The following is an 18,929-nucleotide window of genomic DNA, read 5'->3' as shown; positions in this document are numbered from 1 at the left end:
ACCATTTTTTACTAAGCATATATATTAGAGAAGCCACAGACAAGAAAGGCAAGTGTGAGAATGCAGCTTATAAAAACTGGTAACTGAACAGATTGCTTTACCCCTTGGCTCCTCTGTTTCACACCAATTTAAAACAGCTTCACCAGGGCTTTTAGCTATTAATGTCCTAGTAGTTAGTTTTTAACCCTGGGAAGAGGGAGAAAAGGTTCTTAAAACTGGCTTCCAGTAAAAAGACCAGACCACCCGGGATTAGCGGGAACCGGACAGATGAGGTTTGTCTTTATCCTTTTTATCTATCACAAGGGGAATGCTAGGCACCAGGACAAAACCAGATGGGCCATTTGCTTATGGTTCCGTTGACTGGGGGAATGTACACATTGGTGTGGAAAGGCCCAGGCTATTTTGTCATGGCTTCATTGGTCAGGGGAATGTAGGCACCTGCACTGCACAGCCTGGGCAATCTGCCCATAGTTCTATCAAACAAGACACCTCTCATCACACCAAACAGGGCTATTTGTAGCTCTGTAAATAGCTGACAGTACAAGATAAGGGAATTAAGAGAAAAAAAAAAAAAAAGAGAGAGAAAGAAAAAGAAAAAAGATCAGAACTAACCAAACAGAAAATGCTGCAGACAGGTGGGAAACGTACCGCTGCCTTCACTGTGTTACTGTCAGGTGCAGCTCTGTGTGAAGCCTGGAAACCGATGCTGTTAATTTAAGGGGTTTTATCTCTCCATGTGCCATCAACATGCAACAAAATTATCTTCCAGGTGTGTACCACAAGCTCTTTCCTGGATCCTGTGAGCAAAACGAAACAGAAGTATTTTACATGCTGCAAGTATTTAAATTGGTTGGTTCACCAACCAAGAAAGAAAGAAAAAAATAAATAAATAGAGAGAAAGAGGGAATCCCTATGGAAACAAAGCTTTCACTCCACTAACAGAGTTAGTCAGACAGAGACTGTCACCACTTATTAAGCTGGGCCAGAGAACCCTCAGGGCAAGTCCCTCTGCTATGATGGAGAAACTGAACCAGAGGAGAAAATAGCTCTTGGTTTGAAGTTAGCATATCCATAACGGGCATCTAAGCCTGGGAATGAACGCATCCAGCCCTCCAGCTCCCTGCTACAGACTGTGGCACAGCTCTCCATTGTCACCCTCTCCCCATAAAACCAACAGAGACAAACACACCCTGAGACATACAGAGGGGCAGAGTGGTACATGAGCTAAAATGCAGCAGACAGCCAGCAGACAGCAGGCAGGCACAAAGCCCTCCTATCCTGTGAGCTCGCTGCCATGTAGCTATTTCTCCTCTTCCAATGAATAAACCAGCTTGCTTTGTTTGAAAACAGGGTTCTCTCAGTGCTTACTCACCCTAAGCCAAGTTGTGTTTTCTAGCCCATAGTCCAAGTGACCATGCCAAGTGTGATCACAGTTCTCACTTCTGTCACAGATCCACTTCGTGCCTTAGTTTACCTAGCTCTAGAGCTCATACTAAAGCCATATTCCTAAAATGCTTCAAGAAATTTCAGTGTCAATACTGTATTTATACCAATAAACCCTGGGTTTCTCCAAGTGACATTCTGTTGTCACTTGGCTCAGAAACACAAGGAAGTAAACAGTGTTTGACAAGTTTCCATATATTTTCCAACCTGTAATAAGTGACTGGGCCCAGTAACCCCACTGACAGAAATGTAAACTAAAGCGTTTCCTGTTACACACTCGAGACGGAATGAAAGCAGGTATGCAGTCACGTGCTGTGTGTAATTTTTGTCTTTCAGGTGATTTATCGTGCCTTAACTCCGGCTAACAAGATCGAAGACCCCTACAGCCCCGAGGCTCAAGATCTCCTGAAACTCACCAACCTTCGCCTCCTTTTGTTAAAAAGACAGGAATGTCCGTGCCACGGCTCAGGATTGGTAGAGAAACCTCAGAGGTTTGCCCACTATGCTATTTATGACCTGATCATCCGAGGAAGCTGCTTTTGCAATGGGCATGCAGAAGAATGTGAGCTTGCCAACCGGACGGGAGACATGGAGAACGTGGTGAGTTGTAGGCATTCACTGATTTCCTAGAATCATTACCTGCTTGTGCTTTGTCTCCATCTGACTGTGGATTGTGTGTATGGTCCTGTCCCATCTTCCTTAAGCCTGTCTAAAACAAGACAGCACTCTTAATCCACTTCAGTGAAACCTAAAACACTCCGGGAAAAGATTTTCTATAATCCTTTATACAGTTCCAAGCTTTAATTGCATCACTAGAGATGAGATTTTCCAAAACCTCTGTATCTCCAAACACCTATAAACCGTGAGGGAACTTTGTAACAGAAACAGAGGTCCAAATACAGGGATTGAAATCTACCTGCACAGAATGAACCAATCTCTTTAATGTAAAGAGTGCCCTGACTTACCAGAATTTTATTATTAGATCTTGATTTTCAGATTTTCTGAGTTTGTGAGACATGAACAGCTCTGCCATACTTAGGGTTTCAGTCTTTACTTTTAGTTGTCAGCCTTGTATGTTTTTGTTAATTTCACTGCATGGCCAGAGGTGTTCAGGACCTGAAAATATTTTCTCTTCCCTCCCTTTTTACTATTTAACTTATTTGAAAATGTTAGAACTTAAAACAAAAAATAAAAGGAGCCAAACTTCATATGAATCATCTTCCATAGTACTATTACTGCCCCCTGTTCAGTGTTTTATATGCATGCTCAGATGTTGCTGTTCAGGGGTTATCACTGATGTCTACATTTTGATTTAGCTGCAAGTATTATGCAGAAGAATGGTAATAACAGTCACAGGGAAATGATGCTAACCCAATACCCAGGTACTTCTAAACATGTACATCACAGACAGACCTCAAGCCACTTTAAACTAGCCAATGATTCCACTGGTTCCAGTAGGCTGTCTATCCCTGTAATGCGTTTTGAAACCCAAAATAACCTTAATTTTTTTAGTCCCTCATGCACTCTGACAAAATAGATGTAAGAAATACATCCTCAGGTAACTTCTGTCCATTTAGATGTGTGGCACTTGACATTTTGGTTTATTTTCTTCTGGAATGTATATTCATTGTTTTTCAGCTCTTCTAAGTTGAGACGTAGATATTGTACAAATAATTAGGACTGCATGATTTCACAATATTTGCAAAATCATTTCTGAATCTGTACCATCTGTGGTATAAATCTAATTTACAGTACTCTAGTACTGGGTGATGTCATGAGGCTCTGTTAACTACAAATATAGACCCACATAGGACATAACTGTGTGGAGAAAACCTGTTTAAAGAGTGCATCCTCTCCATTGCAAACTGTTAAATACACACATGGTGAAACCAAATAGATGAATAACAGGCTAAATGAATACAGCTGGTAGAAGAATAAACACTCTGTCCATCAGAAGAGGAAAACAAGATATTGTGTATGTTACTGACATAACCATTGTAAACTATGACTGGAGGTTTTTTTACACCGTTCACAAGGGAATAGAATCTTTGCGTGCCATCAATGACTTCATGGGGCAGAAGGTGAAGCAGTTTTGATGAAATGCACTTCATGAGTGAGTCATGTCTCAGGAGACCAGAGGGTGGATGCATCCCAGCATTCAACACAGGCACAGATATTATCAAGTCTTTGCCTAAGCAGGGATTCAAAGACAGCAGGAAGTAAGAAAAGCCTTCCAGAGCTTTAACTACTTCTTGAATCCTAGGTGAGGGCTGGAAAAGACTGTAATTGAGCTGCTTTAAGTCCTTGCATTAAGGTATGATCAAGCATACCTAATCTGTTCGCTAGCGAATGCCCATTGAAATAGTTATTGAAAATCTCTAATTAGGGAGATTTAATAGCAGCCTTCAGTAGTTGTTACCATTCCAACAGTTTGAAAGCCCTTCCATGGTGCCTGCCTCAATAAGGTGGTTCCTTCTTGTCCCTTTTCCTCCAGTGATCATGGAGAGCAGTCAATTCTCATTCTGCTGATAGATCTGGAAGGTTCCTACCAAGTCCTCTCCTGGTTTTTGCTTTTTTGTACTAACCAGAGAAGCATGAAACCTCAGTGGTCAAAACTGAAAATTCTAATACAAGTTCATACAAGCCTGAAGTAAAGATGGTCTTATTATTTTTCTGCTGTTTTCTATGCTGTGGTCATTAAATCTTACCTATTTTTCATATATACGGTGAAAATTGGCTAAAATGACGGTATTCAAGCGAGTGTATAACTCTGCATCTTACAATATGGTAACCTCCTTGCCTACATACAGAAGGAAAAAGTTTCTGTTGTTGAGTGGCAAACACCAATGATACATGTCATATTAGCCAAACTCCACTGCAACAAAAATCTTTGTCATCTTCCAGTTCTCCTTTCTCAGCAGAGAGATGGAAGTTGCTCTTCTTTCACACAAGGACTAAAACAGAACAGAGGAAAAGGATGTTAAAAACAAACACTGCCTGTTCAGAAATAATCTGGTTCATTCCACTAGCCACATCTAATATTTAACAAGCACATGGGCAGAGAAAGTCTCAAGACACAGAGTTTATTATGTGGCTAGCGTGGGTGATAAAACAGCATGAATGCAGAGCAACTTCAAGTTTCCTGCATTCTGTCATGTAATTAAATAAAATGCTGGAAAAAATACAGACCTCCACAGAAAGGCCTAAGTAACAGGAGTCAACGTCTCTTAATATTTCAGAGCCCTCATGCAATGGTCTTTTCTGTACTTAACAAAAACAAAAGCAAGTCCATGTAGAAAACAACTGTAATTATTTGTCATGGGATAGGCCCAAAAACTGAGATCATTCTGCACTTAGGTCTTGGAAAAGATGTAATTGTTAATTTCTAAGTCTGCTTTTCTTACTCTTGAAAGAAATCTGTTCCATTTCTAATACTTGTTGCACTGCTATACTGTATGGAGACTAAATAATGGAGAAAACGAAAACAAATTTCTTGACAATTTTGAACTAACGCTTTTCAACTCCATTCTGGTGCGTCTTGACGATTTATTACTAGTAGATAATCTATCAATCACCAGTTTATTTGTGGATCTGTCAATTCAGTCAGGACAACCCATTCAGCTTCTGGCTTTTCTACAGAGGCTGCCAATAAGAAATGTAGCTGTATGAGAAGTAATGTCACAGATGCCACAGTGTCACATCTAATGATACAAGACAAATGCAAATTATCATATTAACCCTCCAAATGGCATATAATTATTCCTACCTTGGAATCCTAGATAGTGTCATGTATATTGACTCTATTTGGCCGTAAGTCACTAGTGAAAATACTGAGTAAATAAGGTGCAAAGGATACCATGGAAAAGTCTTTTGGCTTCTTAGTTGGACTGCAAACCACTAATAATTACTCTTTCAACATGGCTTTTTTTTTTATTTAATTAGTTTGCAACCACCTCAGTGCAATTTATCTAGATCTTATTTCCCATATTAACTACTGAGAGAATCGTGTCAGACAGGAGAAAAGCTTTGAGGAATGAAGATGGGAACAGTAAGCAATAGTCAATAAACTTGTGGGCAAGCATATATTGAATTTGGGGTTTGTTGCTAGAGACAGTGATATTCTCTTTTCTACTTCCCTTCTTCAGACCAAAGACAAGAGACGCAGAGATGCCATGCCCAACTTAAATAGCTTCTTATGATAACTATGGACAAAATTCTTCTTTCTTAATTTCATTGCCTGTAATATTCAAACTTTTTAAGGCAGCTCCTTTGTCAGTGAACAACACTGTCTATTGACATTGTATTTTGGTGAAGAAACTGCAGAGGTGCATTTGCTTTTAAGTGTAGGGCATGAATATGCTCTTATGAGGGAAACAAATACTAGGACCTAGCCACCTGAACACATCTAGTCATCTTCCACCATTGGATGGAATGGAAAGTAATCCTGTTCAAGATGTTGCTGATGAAGAGTATACAAGGGTATGTGTTGTTTTATAGCACACAATTCCTTTAATAAGCTCCAGCAAAGTTAGGAACCTTTCAGGTTTAGAATCTGCTTTGATGACATATTTTAGCTGAATCCAGGGGGGCTTCCAGAACTTACAATGTTTACAAAGCAGAAAGCACACATGGACAATTCTGTCTGAATCTAGACCAAATTCCTTTCCATTTGCCAAACATTTCACAATTCTCTTTCTGGTGCATGGGAAATAAGCATGGACGGAGGAAAGCAAATGTAGATTAAAATGTTACTGACTAAAGCATTAGTTTTTTTTTTACTCGTTAATTTTTGGTACCTTCACTGCCAGGAAATTCTTACAAGTTGCCTCGGATGTTTCTTTTCCTTCTTCATCCTGTTTACAGAGACAAACTAGACTCCCTGTGGGTCTGATCCTCCACAATGAAGCAAATGGAAAGTTTTTCATTTACTTCAAAGGGAGCAGGATCTGGTCCTAAGTAAGATTCCTTGTTTGGCATAAAGCGGGTTACATAAGGTAAAACTTGTTTTTCTACAGTGATTTTCTGGGCAACTTGGCTGTCATCTCTCTTGCAAATATTATCTCTTCTTCAAATATCTTGTGCAGTTCTTGATAATCCCTCAACTAAGTTTTCACATTATCTGATCCACGCTGTGCCAGTCTGTATGATGTCCAGCACTCAGAGCTGCCAGGAGGTGCACTATGCTGCAGCTGGCAACTCAAAGAGCAGGTTTTGTTTAGAAAAAAGTTAGTCTGAGTATCAGCCATGTGAGTAGCATTGTGAATGTTAAAAAGAATCACAAAAGCTTCAGAATAAATCATAGAAACAGATGCCTATGCCGATATGGCCAACCCCCAAATCAGCAATTCCTTCTGAGATGTTAAAAAAATCGCATCCAAGTGAAAATACCATACAACATTTCTGATTTTGATGGCTCTTCACCAGTAGACTCAAACTTGAACAAGATGGTCATGCCCACCCTGACAGCATCCCTGCTACTTTGCTGTTTCAGCTAGAATAGCAGGGACATGTGTAAGCACTACTTCACCCAGTTATGAACCTGTCATTCAGGTAAGGTTCAGGTAAGGACAGGTCTGCCCACCCCCTACCTTTCCACTTAGCACTGGCCACTGAGTTACAGCCAAGAGCAGGAGGAGTTTTGTGCTGCTCTGCAGCCCCATACATCTGCACTGGCTAACACGTCTTTTTGAGCTCTGAAATGAAATTAGTCTAAAGGCTATTTCATCTAATGAAAGACAATTAATTTGGCTACTCTGGTGTAAAATATATGATGTCGTACTGTACCTTGAATTCACTTGTGGCACATCAGGTATGTGGACTGCGCTTCTACTGATTATAATTGGTGTGTTTAACTTGATGTTCATGCAGGTTCTCCATAAGCACTACTAAAAACCTGTGGTTTGCCACCACAGCATCTGGCATTCAGACCATCAACATGAGGTTTTATGTATGGTTTAGAGAATAACCACAATTTTGATGGTATGATCCACATCGTGGTTCAGCCAGCAGGAATTCTGCAATTATAAAGTCAACAAGTTTTCCTTGCATTTTATTATTGTTGTGGAAATACCTTTTACTACTGCTAAAGTCCAAATCAGAAAAACATGCCTATTCAGGAGTGATGTTTAAACAAATGTCTAAATGCCTTCCTGAGTCAGGGCTCAGGGCAGATTCACCCATGCAACACTCATACTACGTTTAGGAAACTGTCTCTTATTTTTTGGAATGGGGTAAACAATTTCTTATCTCACATTATTAGCCTTTAAATGGTGCTTTTCTTAAAAGCATGTCTATGAAAGAGCTATTTAAAAGTAGTTTAATTTTATTGCTTAATTGCTTTAATTAATGTTTTTGTTGTTGTTGTGTTTTTAATTGCTGAATTGATGTTCTCTGCTAATTTTATCTCTGTGAAGGAACCACATTAACCCTGCTAGTAGAACCATTTGACTGCAAACAGTTGTAAATATGCTTTAGGGCTGGTAAAATATGCCTTACAATTCCTTCAAGAACTGCTTTTCACAATAAAGCTACGAGAGTCTGTGTATGTGTAAGAGGGAGAAAAATTTGCTTTATCTCAGAGATATCAGCCACCATTTTGCTACCAACACTTCTCTAATGTCCTGTAGTACAGCATGTTTCTGAGTGTCTTTCATTTAAGCTCCACAGAATGTATACTGTTCTGTCTCTAGGTTAAATTTGACATAGCCACCAATGCTAGGAAGTTGCTGTGATGTGACAGTCGTAGAAGCTGCTGCATTTGGCCTCATACATTAGGACCTTGTGTTTTTAAGCTCCCCTGGGATGAACAGACTGCTATGTTGTTTCTGTCTGCAGCTCACCTACCTCTCACCACAACAAAAGTTTGCAGCCTTTTACCAAAGCTTTTCAGGGCTTTTCAGCCCATGCACTCAGCCCCAGAAACCTAGTAATTTAAACAAATTTTTCTAGAGTTGTACCTTGTGGGTATGTGAAGTTTGCAGTTAAGTGATTTGGAGGCAGGTGCACACAGAGAGAAAATTTTCACAGGATCTTTTAAAAAAATCCATATTACTCTGCATAAAAGTTATAAAATCCTACATCCATGTCCTTGCCTTCTTTCACCCACTGGGCTAGAAGGGACTTGGGGATGAGTCTTATGCCCATTAGGGCTTCAGAGTCCTTCTCTTGCAACATACAAGTTTTCTGCTAAATTATGGACTTTCTCTCCCCTTTTCTCCATCCTGTCAGACAGATTCCTTATAAATTTGGCTGGTCCAGTGCTATGTCAGCCCTGCCCTCCCCCACTCTCCGAACTGTAGCCATCTGCAGAGGAGCTGTAGAAAACTATTTTTCTCTTGGCTTCATCTGTTCCATTACTCAACATAATTTCACTTGAATGGGAGCTACGCATGTTGCCAAATTCACTTAATACTGAGGTAAAAATTCAGAGAAGAGTACACAGGCCCACACTTGGAGTGGATTTTGAATCTCACACCCCCAGAGCCACTATGGATTAACCAGCAGAAACTCATCTAGTCCAGACAGTGACTCAGGTATTCACTTATTAAAATATTAGGACTTGCTCCACTTCCTGCTTCCTGCTTTCATAAGACAGTCCCTCAGATACTGTGACCTGTTGTAACTCAGGGGCGGCATTTCAGCACGACAGCTGTTACTTGTATGCATCTTGTTATAGACTGATAATGGAGTTGTTGGCACTGTAGGTAAAAATAAAAGGACACCAGCTCAAAAATGAAGAAAAATCAATCTAGCACTGAGGACGAAAACAACAGGAAAACAGAGAAATGTGGCCTAAGGCACAGCCAGGCATGTGTGTAAAGACAGACGGAGGTGAATGCAGGCAGAGGATGGAGTTGTGTCTTGAAACTGCCACAGGCCGAGGTTGGCCTGCTATATTCCCTCACACGAAGCATGGATTTTGTACCTCTTCCGTTCTATTTATCCTGTTCTTTGTTACTGTTCAGATAGGGGCTTAGCGATGCCAGTCTGAATATGCAGCTAAACACTGCCACTGATTTTTTTTTGTCACCATTACCTGGTTAGTCAATTTGGAACTGGTGGCAGCTTTCGCTCACTGCTGTGCAGGCCGTATTTTCTCAGATGGCCTTGCCGCAACTGCCCCAGCTCTCCTTATCCCTGCCAAGTTCCCTCAGACTTAATTTACCAAAGTGACCGCGTACAAGCCAGAAATCCAATTCCCTCTGAAAACACCCATGTGTAGTAGTTTTCAGACACAGACACTTGTTAGACCTTTCCCCAGAAACCAGCAAGTGACATAGGAAAATAATGGCTTTTTTCATTCCTGATTAGAGCAGGAATTTGAACTATCAACCTACCCATGGCAGGCACTGTACTCCCAAGCCACTCTTTCTCTTAAGTCTTTGAAAACTTGAAAAAGTTGACGTAATTTTTTAATTTGGTCTCTTAGAAGTCAAATCTACTCTCCTCAGGACCTGATATTGAAAAATTTATTATAAATCTGCACAGATACACTTCTTAATTAGAAGAGACAACAGAGTACATTTGAACTGTGAGGCAAAAAAGGGGAACAGGAGACACTAGTTTGTATTTAACCATTCAAACAACCCAGAAAAGGTCATTTTACTAAAAACAGGTAAGGGACCAGCCTCTGATGTCATTGCAAACTGCTGTATCCAAAATTGCTCTGGCGACATTACAAAAGTGAATACAGAGCCCAAAGACAAACATTTTCTCTGAATCAGCAACAGTTGCTCTGTTCTGGAAGGCTTCCAAATTTAACCTTCATTCATTAGAGAAAAAAAAAAATAAAAATAGACTGAGAATAGCCCAGGAGAAAGACTAGCAACCACAACATTTACTGAAAGGACAAAAGGTAAAAGAAACTGAACAGGGAGACAGAAAAGCAAAATGCTTGAGGTGTTATTCTAAGCTGAACAGAGTTTAAAAAATAAAAAAAAAAAATGTGGGACAGAGATGGCAAATATGCACTTGTTCTCTCAGCTGCAGATCAGAATTTAGGTGAAATTTTGTACATGCAAAGGTGAATAAGTATAGTGCAATTTCTTGGAAGCACTGTACCAAAGTAAGAGGTGGTCCTACACTATTTGTTATAAACCAACCAGAAGCTACTGAGCTCCATGCAGAAACTACCAGATGAAATTCGTGGTTTAGTGTAGCAGGGTGAGCTAAGTGATTGAAATTGATCATTCAGGCATTAAAGTCTATGAAGCTATAACCTCCTTCAAGTCATGACTCAAAGCTGCTCAGGTGGTAGATATACAAATCACAGCCTTTGGCAGCAACACCAGACTGTTATAACAGCACAACTGTACAGTGAGTCAGATCATGGAATTAATCCAGATTAAGAATATTATTGCCAAAGTAAAAAAAAAAAAAAAAAAGCATTTTTATTTTTTTTTAATATGGTTAAGTTTCACAGTCCAATTTACACGACTCAAGGCATGATGCAAAAGGTAGTAACATAGACAGAAGCAGTACTAAAAGCAGAAATATCTTAAATTGTGCTTGCTGACAAAGACTTCATATCCTAAAACCACTGCTTGAAAACATAGCCACTATACCAAGACACAAAAGCAGAGTTTGCTTTCAAGTGGCTGCTAAATCCAATATGATTGTGATTGAGAGTGTAGTATAACATTTTGGTTCCTGTCCTGGACTAATAATATCTTCAGACTGCCAGCATATCAGCCTGTAAACTTTTAACCTTTGCAAAAGCTGATTAAAAAACTGGAAGTTTGACGTAGACAGAATATTAGTATTGAAAGCTACAGTTTTCATCTTTCAAAGCTCATAGCATGCATTAGTGACATGAATAACCTTGGCAGAAAACATTCTAGAAGCTAGACTGCAGGAATACAAACCATCACAGGTTATGAACATAGTACTTCTGACTGGTTTTATAAATGTGGTAGTTTACATAATCACACGGTCTGCCTGTGAGCGCACCTATTTCTTTGATCCATTTAGCACAGTAACTTTGGAAGGCACCATTCAGTTTCAAACACATTTGTCAGACCAACTGAGCTCTTAATACAATGATGATCCAATGAAGGGGAACGATCATTGGAGATAACTAGAGTTATCACAGTAATGAGGAGAAGCAGATGGAGGGAGATGTCATGAAAATAAATTCCTTATTATTTCTGAAGTACTCAATTATCGCAGCAATAAGCATTGTGGAAAGGCCCATATAGGCCTAAATTCTTTTATATCTACGGATCAGTAAGCGCTGAGTGATGTGGTGTCACATATTTCATGTTAAAGTGAAATATTAGAGATGTGAGACACAAATCCCCTGGGTCTTAATCTTTCTCCTGCTGTACCAACACATTTATATGTATTCACATAAATCTCTGTCATAAACTAACCAGACTTGAGCTGAAAAATGGCTAGGCTTCTTAAGTGACTGCACGAATCTCAAATAAGTCTGTGTTGCTCATACCTTACTTTCAAATCCCCTCTATCTGGACCAGCTCCAAGCCTAGAAAGGAAAAATATTTTTGCTTTCTAACAGCCAAATATCATAAATATCCCAACAACATGAATCCAGTAGTAATCAAACAATTATCAGTGTCCTGAAGGCTTTAATAGGGTTTTAATGGCTGTAACCAGCCCCACCTGGGACTCACACCCATGCCCTCTTTCCATAGGCCCAGAGGCTCCATTTAAGCTCAGCCCTGGGCCTGTACTTTTTGTTTAAGCAGTGCTGTAGGTGTTCTTGCCTGCATTTCTGCCCTCTTGGAGGGATGTTGGCCTTGTGCTATAGGTGGTTTCCCTCCTGGTAGAGCTGTTACGTTTGTTGTAGCTTGTCTCCCTTTCTGCTTCCAGTGTGGGTTTTGGTCAGATGTTGTAGGCTTGGTTCTAGGCCTGTCTCTTGCTGTTCTTGAAATTAGGGCACAGTCTCTGCTATAGTCACTGTCAACCTATAGCTCCATATTCCTCAATGTCCTTGCTGTTCCATGATAGTCATCTATCATATCATCTGCCTTTACTTCTACCTTGCTTTCTAGAACCTAGAAAATGTGTGTCTCTCCCTTAAATCTGTATTTCTTTAACTATTTTATTTATTGTGGTTTGATCATCCAGTGAGATCCTGTGCATCCTGAGGTCTTCTGTTATGCAGAGAGCACAACCTGCTTTTTGGACCCACTTAAGAGCTCTTAATGTTTTTCAGCAGGGAATAACGAGTCAGAGACCAGCCTGCTCTTGTGGTGTTGAGTGTGATGCTCACTTTCCTCCTTCCCTGAGCAGATATCTCATTTCCAATTTTATCTTACAATTTCCTATATATCATTCTTGTTCCTTCCTGCACTTCCATTCCTGGCTGCCTTTCCTATCTCTTCTTCTCTAACAGAACACATTGCTTCTCCTGTTACTTACTGCTGCCTCTTCTATCCTCATTTCACATCTTGGTCAGGTGTAACAGGTCTCTTCATAACTCAATTTCTTCTCCAGTCTTCCTGTCATTACCACTTGCTGAGTTGCTTCTTTGCTCTCTTCTTTTGATCCTCTTTCTGTACTTGTCACTTCATGTTGTGCTCTTCTCCTTAACTATTTGCTCATGTAAATGCAGCACGAGATGATTCTCACTGACTAAACATCTTCCACCCAGTCACAAGAAACACAGACACATTTGCTTTCTCTTCAATTATCCTTTACTGTTTTCTTAATGCTTATCAGTGCTTCTTCCCTGCTCGAAGCCAGTTATCCTTCCATGCATTTGGAAGTATATTTGCAACTGTTCAATAGTAGAGATTGTAAGCAGGAAGCTTCCTTTATGCCTTTGTCTTACTTGTAATATGTCATCCCTAGATAGTCTCCACAAACTACAACTTGCAACAAAACAAGTCAGTGGACAACATCTATTTACCTTCAAAGAACAACTTCATTCTTCCTTCCTCATTGAACTTTCCTGTTTATTCTTAATAATTGTTCATGAGTGCTCATGCCATCTGTGCTGTGCACTGTAAGCACAGGGTTCTGTGGAATAATGAATATTTGATCATGTCATTCAATGCTAAAACAAGATTGCATAGTTTAATTCTGCCATTTCCCAGCTGTATAGTCTCTATTCCTTTCATGTGATTTTTATTGTATAAAGAAAGTGTATATTTTGTATACCTGTAATCATTTTGAAAAAAGACAATTTACAAATGTTGTGCTGAAATACACAGGCATTTCCTGTAAACTAAGAAATTTTTGGTTCTAGTCTGTTTTGGAATTAGTTGAAAAGTTCAGATAGTCTGAAGTTTGGGGTCACTACAAAAAAAATAATTCTGTAGTTCTGAGTCAGGCTCGCTTTTTCCTCAGCTCTGGTCCTTTTCTCTGTTCTATGGCTTCTGAAAAGGACTCATTGCTTTTAAGTCACTGTGTTCAGAGGGGGAACTAAAAAGCCTGAAGAGCCAAATTCAAATGAAGAAAAGCCAAACGCTGTTTCTTGTTGGTATTATTGTTTCTCTGTAATTTGTTGTCATATTTAGTACTTTGAACGTGGATGACTTTCTTGGACAAAGGTCTGGAGAGGCATCCCATAATGTGCTACATGCTGTATCCTCCTGAGGTTTACTGGTGCTGAGCCCTGACAGAGAAATGCATACCCTGAAGTCTGTGCTCAGTCTTCCGTGAGGAGGCAGCCAACCGCTCTGTGCAGCAGCAAATCTGCCAGCTGGCCAGAGAGGGGCAATGGCATCAGCTGCAGCCTATCCCCTTTGCTAGCTGCATGACATATCTGGTCTGGGAGGATTAAAAACCAGGGCAGCAGAGAGCAAATTGCTGCAGGGAGATGGCTTTGGGGGCAGGGGAGAGCATTCACTCTTTTGAATGTTTGTCTTGATCCCAAGCTACCTGCTATGAGGGACGGGGTTGAGGGAGAACAGCAAAGGGGAAGTCTGACTTTCAGGAAAGACTGTGGAGAAGCATAACTCACATTAGTGGTGAGATTAAAGGATTACATTCAATTCACACCACAGTCAAAATGAAATCTCGGCTTCTGCTTTTTGTGTAACGTGCAGTGGGCAGAGCTGTGATGGTGGCTACAGAGCTTAGCATCCTGAATCATGCATGAGGGAGAGAGTCTAGTCCCAGATTTCATTTGCTACTCTAGAACAAATGTCTCCCTCCATGTGAAATACATGCCACTAATTGACAACTGCTTTTGTGGTGGGCAAGGAACAAGATGTACAGTCCCACCTTTCCTCAAATAATTTCTCAGGGGCCTTTCTCTGAGGCATTGCAAACATATTGCAATCTTTTCTTAATAAATTAACAACAAAAAAAATGTGTAAAGCACTTCTTGGATATAGTTCAATTATAGAATCTCATGCACCTGTAGTGGACCTGGTTATTATTATTGTGTATGAAACTAATTTCAATAGTACCTTTCCATTTGAAGGCTGGACTCACCCAGTTTCTGATATCAAGTTTCTAGTGTGAATACCTGATTTCAAAACTGATATGTATTAAAATATTTTCATGAGTAAAGTTAAATTATTGTATTCCACTGAAAGCAGGTAAGTATAGAGGAAGCAAGATCTTTCTTCAGATAACTTTTCAAGCAAATAGTCGCAGAGGAAACTACGCTATTCAGCCATCTCCAGTCAAGACTTTTTATCACTTCACTGTTTCCCCTTCAAATATTTGGTGAACTTCTATTTCCTTGCCTAGGTAGGTTCATATGTTTAGTTTCTGTAGATCAACTCTGTTCTTCATCCACACCAGTTTCTGTTGAACATCTTCTAGTTTCTCATTATCTGGTAACAATATGGTCAGAACTGAAACCAGTAGTGGAGGTACAGTTTTCTCACAACCGAACAATAAATAACTATTTCCTATCTACTTAGAATCACAATGCTTTTTCTTACACAGCCCAAAGTTTAACTGGGTCATTCCTGATCATCTTTCTTTGCATATTTATATGTAGGCTGGTAAATTGGTGCCTGTTGTATCTAGGTCTATTTCAGCATCCGTGCTGTCCTCCTAGAACATGTGGTTTGGATTGTTTCTCTGTGGGTCTGCTGAGTGGTATTTTTCCAGATTTCACAATTATTTTTGCTCAATTTTTAACTGTGCTGGGAGGTCCCAGATAACTTGCTTGTTTTTCTAACAATTTATAATTTAGTAATTCATGATGATTTAATTACTATCTTCCAGATCACTGTTAGTACCAAATAAGACAGGGACCAACACCCTCTGTTAGGCTGTATTCTGTTCTCCTATGACTCAGCTCTGCTAACCAAGACTGTATTTGACACTGGAGGTTTCTTAACAGAGTCAGGCAGCTGTGGAAGAGCTGTGCAGAAGTCCCGGATCTTCATGAGGCTGTTGGGCACTCCACCGTGTTAATGCTTGTAACTGTTTGACTGTATTCTCTTTCCCTACAGGTCCATGGGAAGTGTGTGTGCAGACACAACACAGCAGGGGACCATTGTGAGAAATGTGCACCACTTTACAACGATCAGCCTTGGAAGCCAGGAGATGGAAAAACAGGGGCGCCAAATGAATGCAGAAGTAAGTGGGAGGGGGTTTACTGATCCAGGGCTTCAGGGTGAGCACTGACAATGACAGCAGGCAAAGTTCTCTGGCTAAGATGTCATCAATTCACATTAATGATGCCATTACAGAAATGGTGGTAAGTTGCTGGTCCTTGATGGAATATTTCAGTATGCTTATTGTTTTACTGCAGCTGATGCATTTGGGCTATTGGACAGCAGAATTCACAAGGAAGAAATCTTTTTGTCCACGCCTATATCCCCTCCTGCATTTTAGCATTCTAGGGTTTTGTGTAAGGCTTATGATACCATCAGGTTGGTTTGTGTTACTATGAGAACATGACACAATTTGCAACCACCCAAGCTTCTTGGGTGTTCTCTGTGTTGCAACTTTGAATTTTTTTTAATGAAAATCAAGGATTGCAAGCAGAGGAAATGTGTTGTATTCAGATATTTCCTCTATGATTCACAGTAGGAAAATGATACTATTTAAATAGCATTTGTTGTGCCTATTGGATAAGCCTGAAGTATGTTTCCCTGTTTCCCATCAGAGTGTCGCTGTCACAACCATGCTGACAGCTGCCATTTTGATCTGAGTGTTTGGCTGGCATCAGGAAAACGCAGTGGTGGAGTCTGTGACAACTGCAAGCATAACACAGAGGGACATCGGTGTCAAAGGTGCAAACCAGGGTATTACCGAGATAAAGGGAAACCCATGTCTTCTAGTGAGGTCTGCAAACGTAAGTGATTACTGTTATGTCCAGTGAAGATGAATGAGTGGTGGAAGCCTGTTGAAACAATCAACAACTATGGAAGTATTACTGTCCTTTCTTTGTATTTTGTTTCTAGACTTCAGTTTTCTGATCAAAGGCCATTTTTCTGATTTGCTGTGTCTATTCCCCTACAGTGTCACAAATTACTTTTTTCTGCTAACTGTAATAGTTCTTCCAATGCATTACATCCTAGTGAAAGTGACATTCCTCTTGTGCTTGCATTTAAAATAATGTGATTCTATTTCTCACTTGAGGTGCATTTTATTTAACTTTTTCCTGCACCTCTATTAAGGCTGGGTGCCTATGTGTAAGCTATTGTTAAATTCCCTTTGATTATGCAACATCTGTGAACATAAATGTATATGATAATGGCTACAGGAGGTGTATATCCATATGGGAACAGATGAATCAGAGCTCACAGACTTATCTCTAAATTCTACAGCTGTATTATGGGGTGCTCTGCCCAAATTAATTGCCTCATTAACACTTCAGCAGGATGTGTTAGGAAGTAACTCACACGCATGTATAACCTCTGGATCAAGGTAGTTTGCACCCAGACAGTCTGGAACATAGCCAGAACAAGCCCAAATCTCCCTTACTATAGATGTTCTCTGAGTATTCTGCCAAGCTTCACACCTCTTATTCCATCTGGCATCTATTTGGGAGGATGCTATTTTCAACAATGTACGTGATTTTGATTCTCTCTTTGGATAGTCTTTCTTCCCTTCAACTCAGACATCGGTTGCCAGCATGGAGAACTTTGGCCTCTGTCATCCATACTCATGTCTGTTGGCAGCATATGCCTTTGAAGCTTTCCTAACACCTTGATGGTCTTCATCAAGATTTCTCTTAGACACTCCTCTCCCTGGGACTAATGGCCTGTGATATTGCTTAAACTTTCTGTGAACAGCACATCCGATGCTTCTGGTCTTCTGTATACTTTCCACTGGAATATCTTCCCAATTAGGGCCAGTAAGGACTGCTTCCACACAACTCTTTCTCTTTGATTTCATAATTTCCAAAGAAAACTGATAGACAGGGTTACGGTGAGTTTACCTAATTTACTCTGTATGCCATAGCGTTCTACAGTGGTTTCTCTTCAGTCATGTTTTTATTCAGTGCAGATTTTCTACAGGGGAATACACCTTTATGCCAGAAGATTAGTTTTCAGTCTTATAGTATCTGAAAGTATTTGTGTATGATCACTGGTATACAGCAGTCGGGTGAAGGTGTAGTAACCAACATTGTGTGTAATATTAGATAACCAGTAACATAAAGGTGCACTGGAAAGAAGCAGAAAGGAAAAAAAAATGTTTGAAAATAGAGCCTACCTGTGAGGAAACCCTAGAACAGTCTGCCTGGGTGAAATCAGACCTTGACTCTACCTCTGCATCTTTTGTCTGGTCCCGTTACAAGCCTTGTAGTGCCTCCTGCCAATACTCTGCATAGCAAAAGAAAAACTATTCAGAGGGATAAGCAGAAATTTACCATGCTGAAAGAACTTTATTCCTATCATGCCAATCAAGCACAATAACATTCTTTTCACCTGGGAACATGCTGCTGCCAGCAGAAGTCCCCCAAATACAATTGTTTCCACTCTGCCTTGTGCAATCAAGCCTAGATTGCTGCCATTCCACTCTAGCTAACTAAAAGTTGTGTGTCTTTTCCAGCCTCCCTGTACAGGCAGTGGAGAAGTAGTAGTAGGGTGTCCAGGGGATGATTTATTGTGTTCCAACATAGACACCTGTGACAGATGAACTGAATTGCCCTCTAAAGTGCAATTCTATTTCTTTTCCCTGACTTAAGAGGTATTCTGGATCACTAGCCTGCATCAGAGTTTCTGTTGGTTGAGATGAATCTAACAGGTTTGACCAAGCATTAACACCAATAAGTAAACCTGACTTTATATGTGCATAACTGAAGTCACTGAGACCTTTCACAGACATGTTAAGTAGTGCATGGATGCTTGCCATATTAAGGTATAAGGGAAGGGCAGGCAGTTCACTCTTGAAAGCATCAACTTTTATAGCAGATTGGTGTGTGCATGATGCTTGTACTTGTGTGGAAAAAGAAGGGATATTCGAGATATAATTAACAAGTTAAGCTTATGTGTAGTGAGGAGTGTGTGTATTGGGAGAGGGGTATTGTTCTGCTTTTTCTTATCTAAGGTGAGGAAGACAATTCCCACAATGCCCTTTGACAAATTGCCTTAACAAGGTAGCAT

At 40.1% G+C, this 18,929-nt stretch overlaps 1 protein-coding gene across 2 annotated transcripts in view; it reads left to right on the top strand.

Moving 5' to 3' along the window:
* The window catches only part of LOC101795858 (netrin-4), a 52,717-nt gene that overhangs the window by 18,810 nt on the left and 14,978 nt on the right, over positions 1 to 18,929 (top strand). For both annotated transcript variants that reach the window (XM_072044556.1, XM_005025108.5), the window contains exons 3-5: positions 1,780 to 2,043; positions 15,825 to 15,951; positions 16,484 to 16,672. In XM_072044556.1, the coding sequence (XP_071900657.1) occupies positions 1,780 to 2,043; positions 15,825 to 15,951; positions 16,484 to 16,672 (580 nt within the window). The remainder of the gene's footprint in view (positions 1 to 1,779; positions 2,044 to 15,824; positions 15,952 to 16,483; positions 16,673 to 18,929) is intronic.

Source organism: Anas platyrhynchos, chromosome 13 (genome assembly GCF_047663525.1).
Source record: "Anas platyrhynchos isolate ZD024472 breed Pekin duck chromosome 13, IASCAAS_PekinDuck_T2T, whole genome shotgun sequence".
NCBI lineage: Eukaryota > Metazoa > Chordata > Aves > Anseriformes > Anatidae > Anas > Anas platyrhynchos.
The sequence above is the reverse complement of the archived record's forward strand: the minus strand, read 5'-3'. Positions and strand labels throughout refer to the sequence as shown.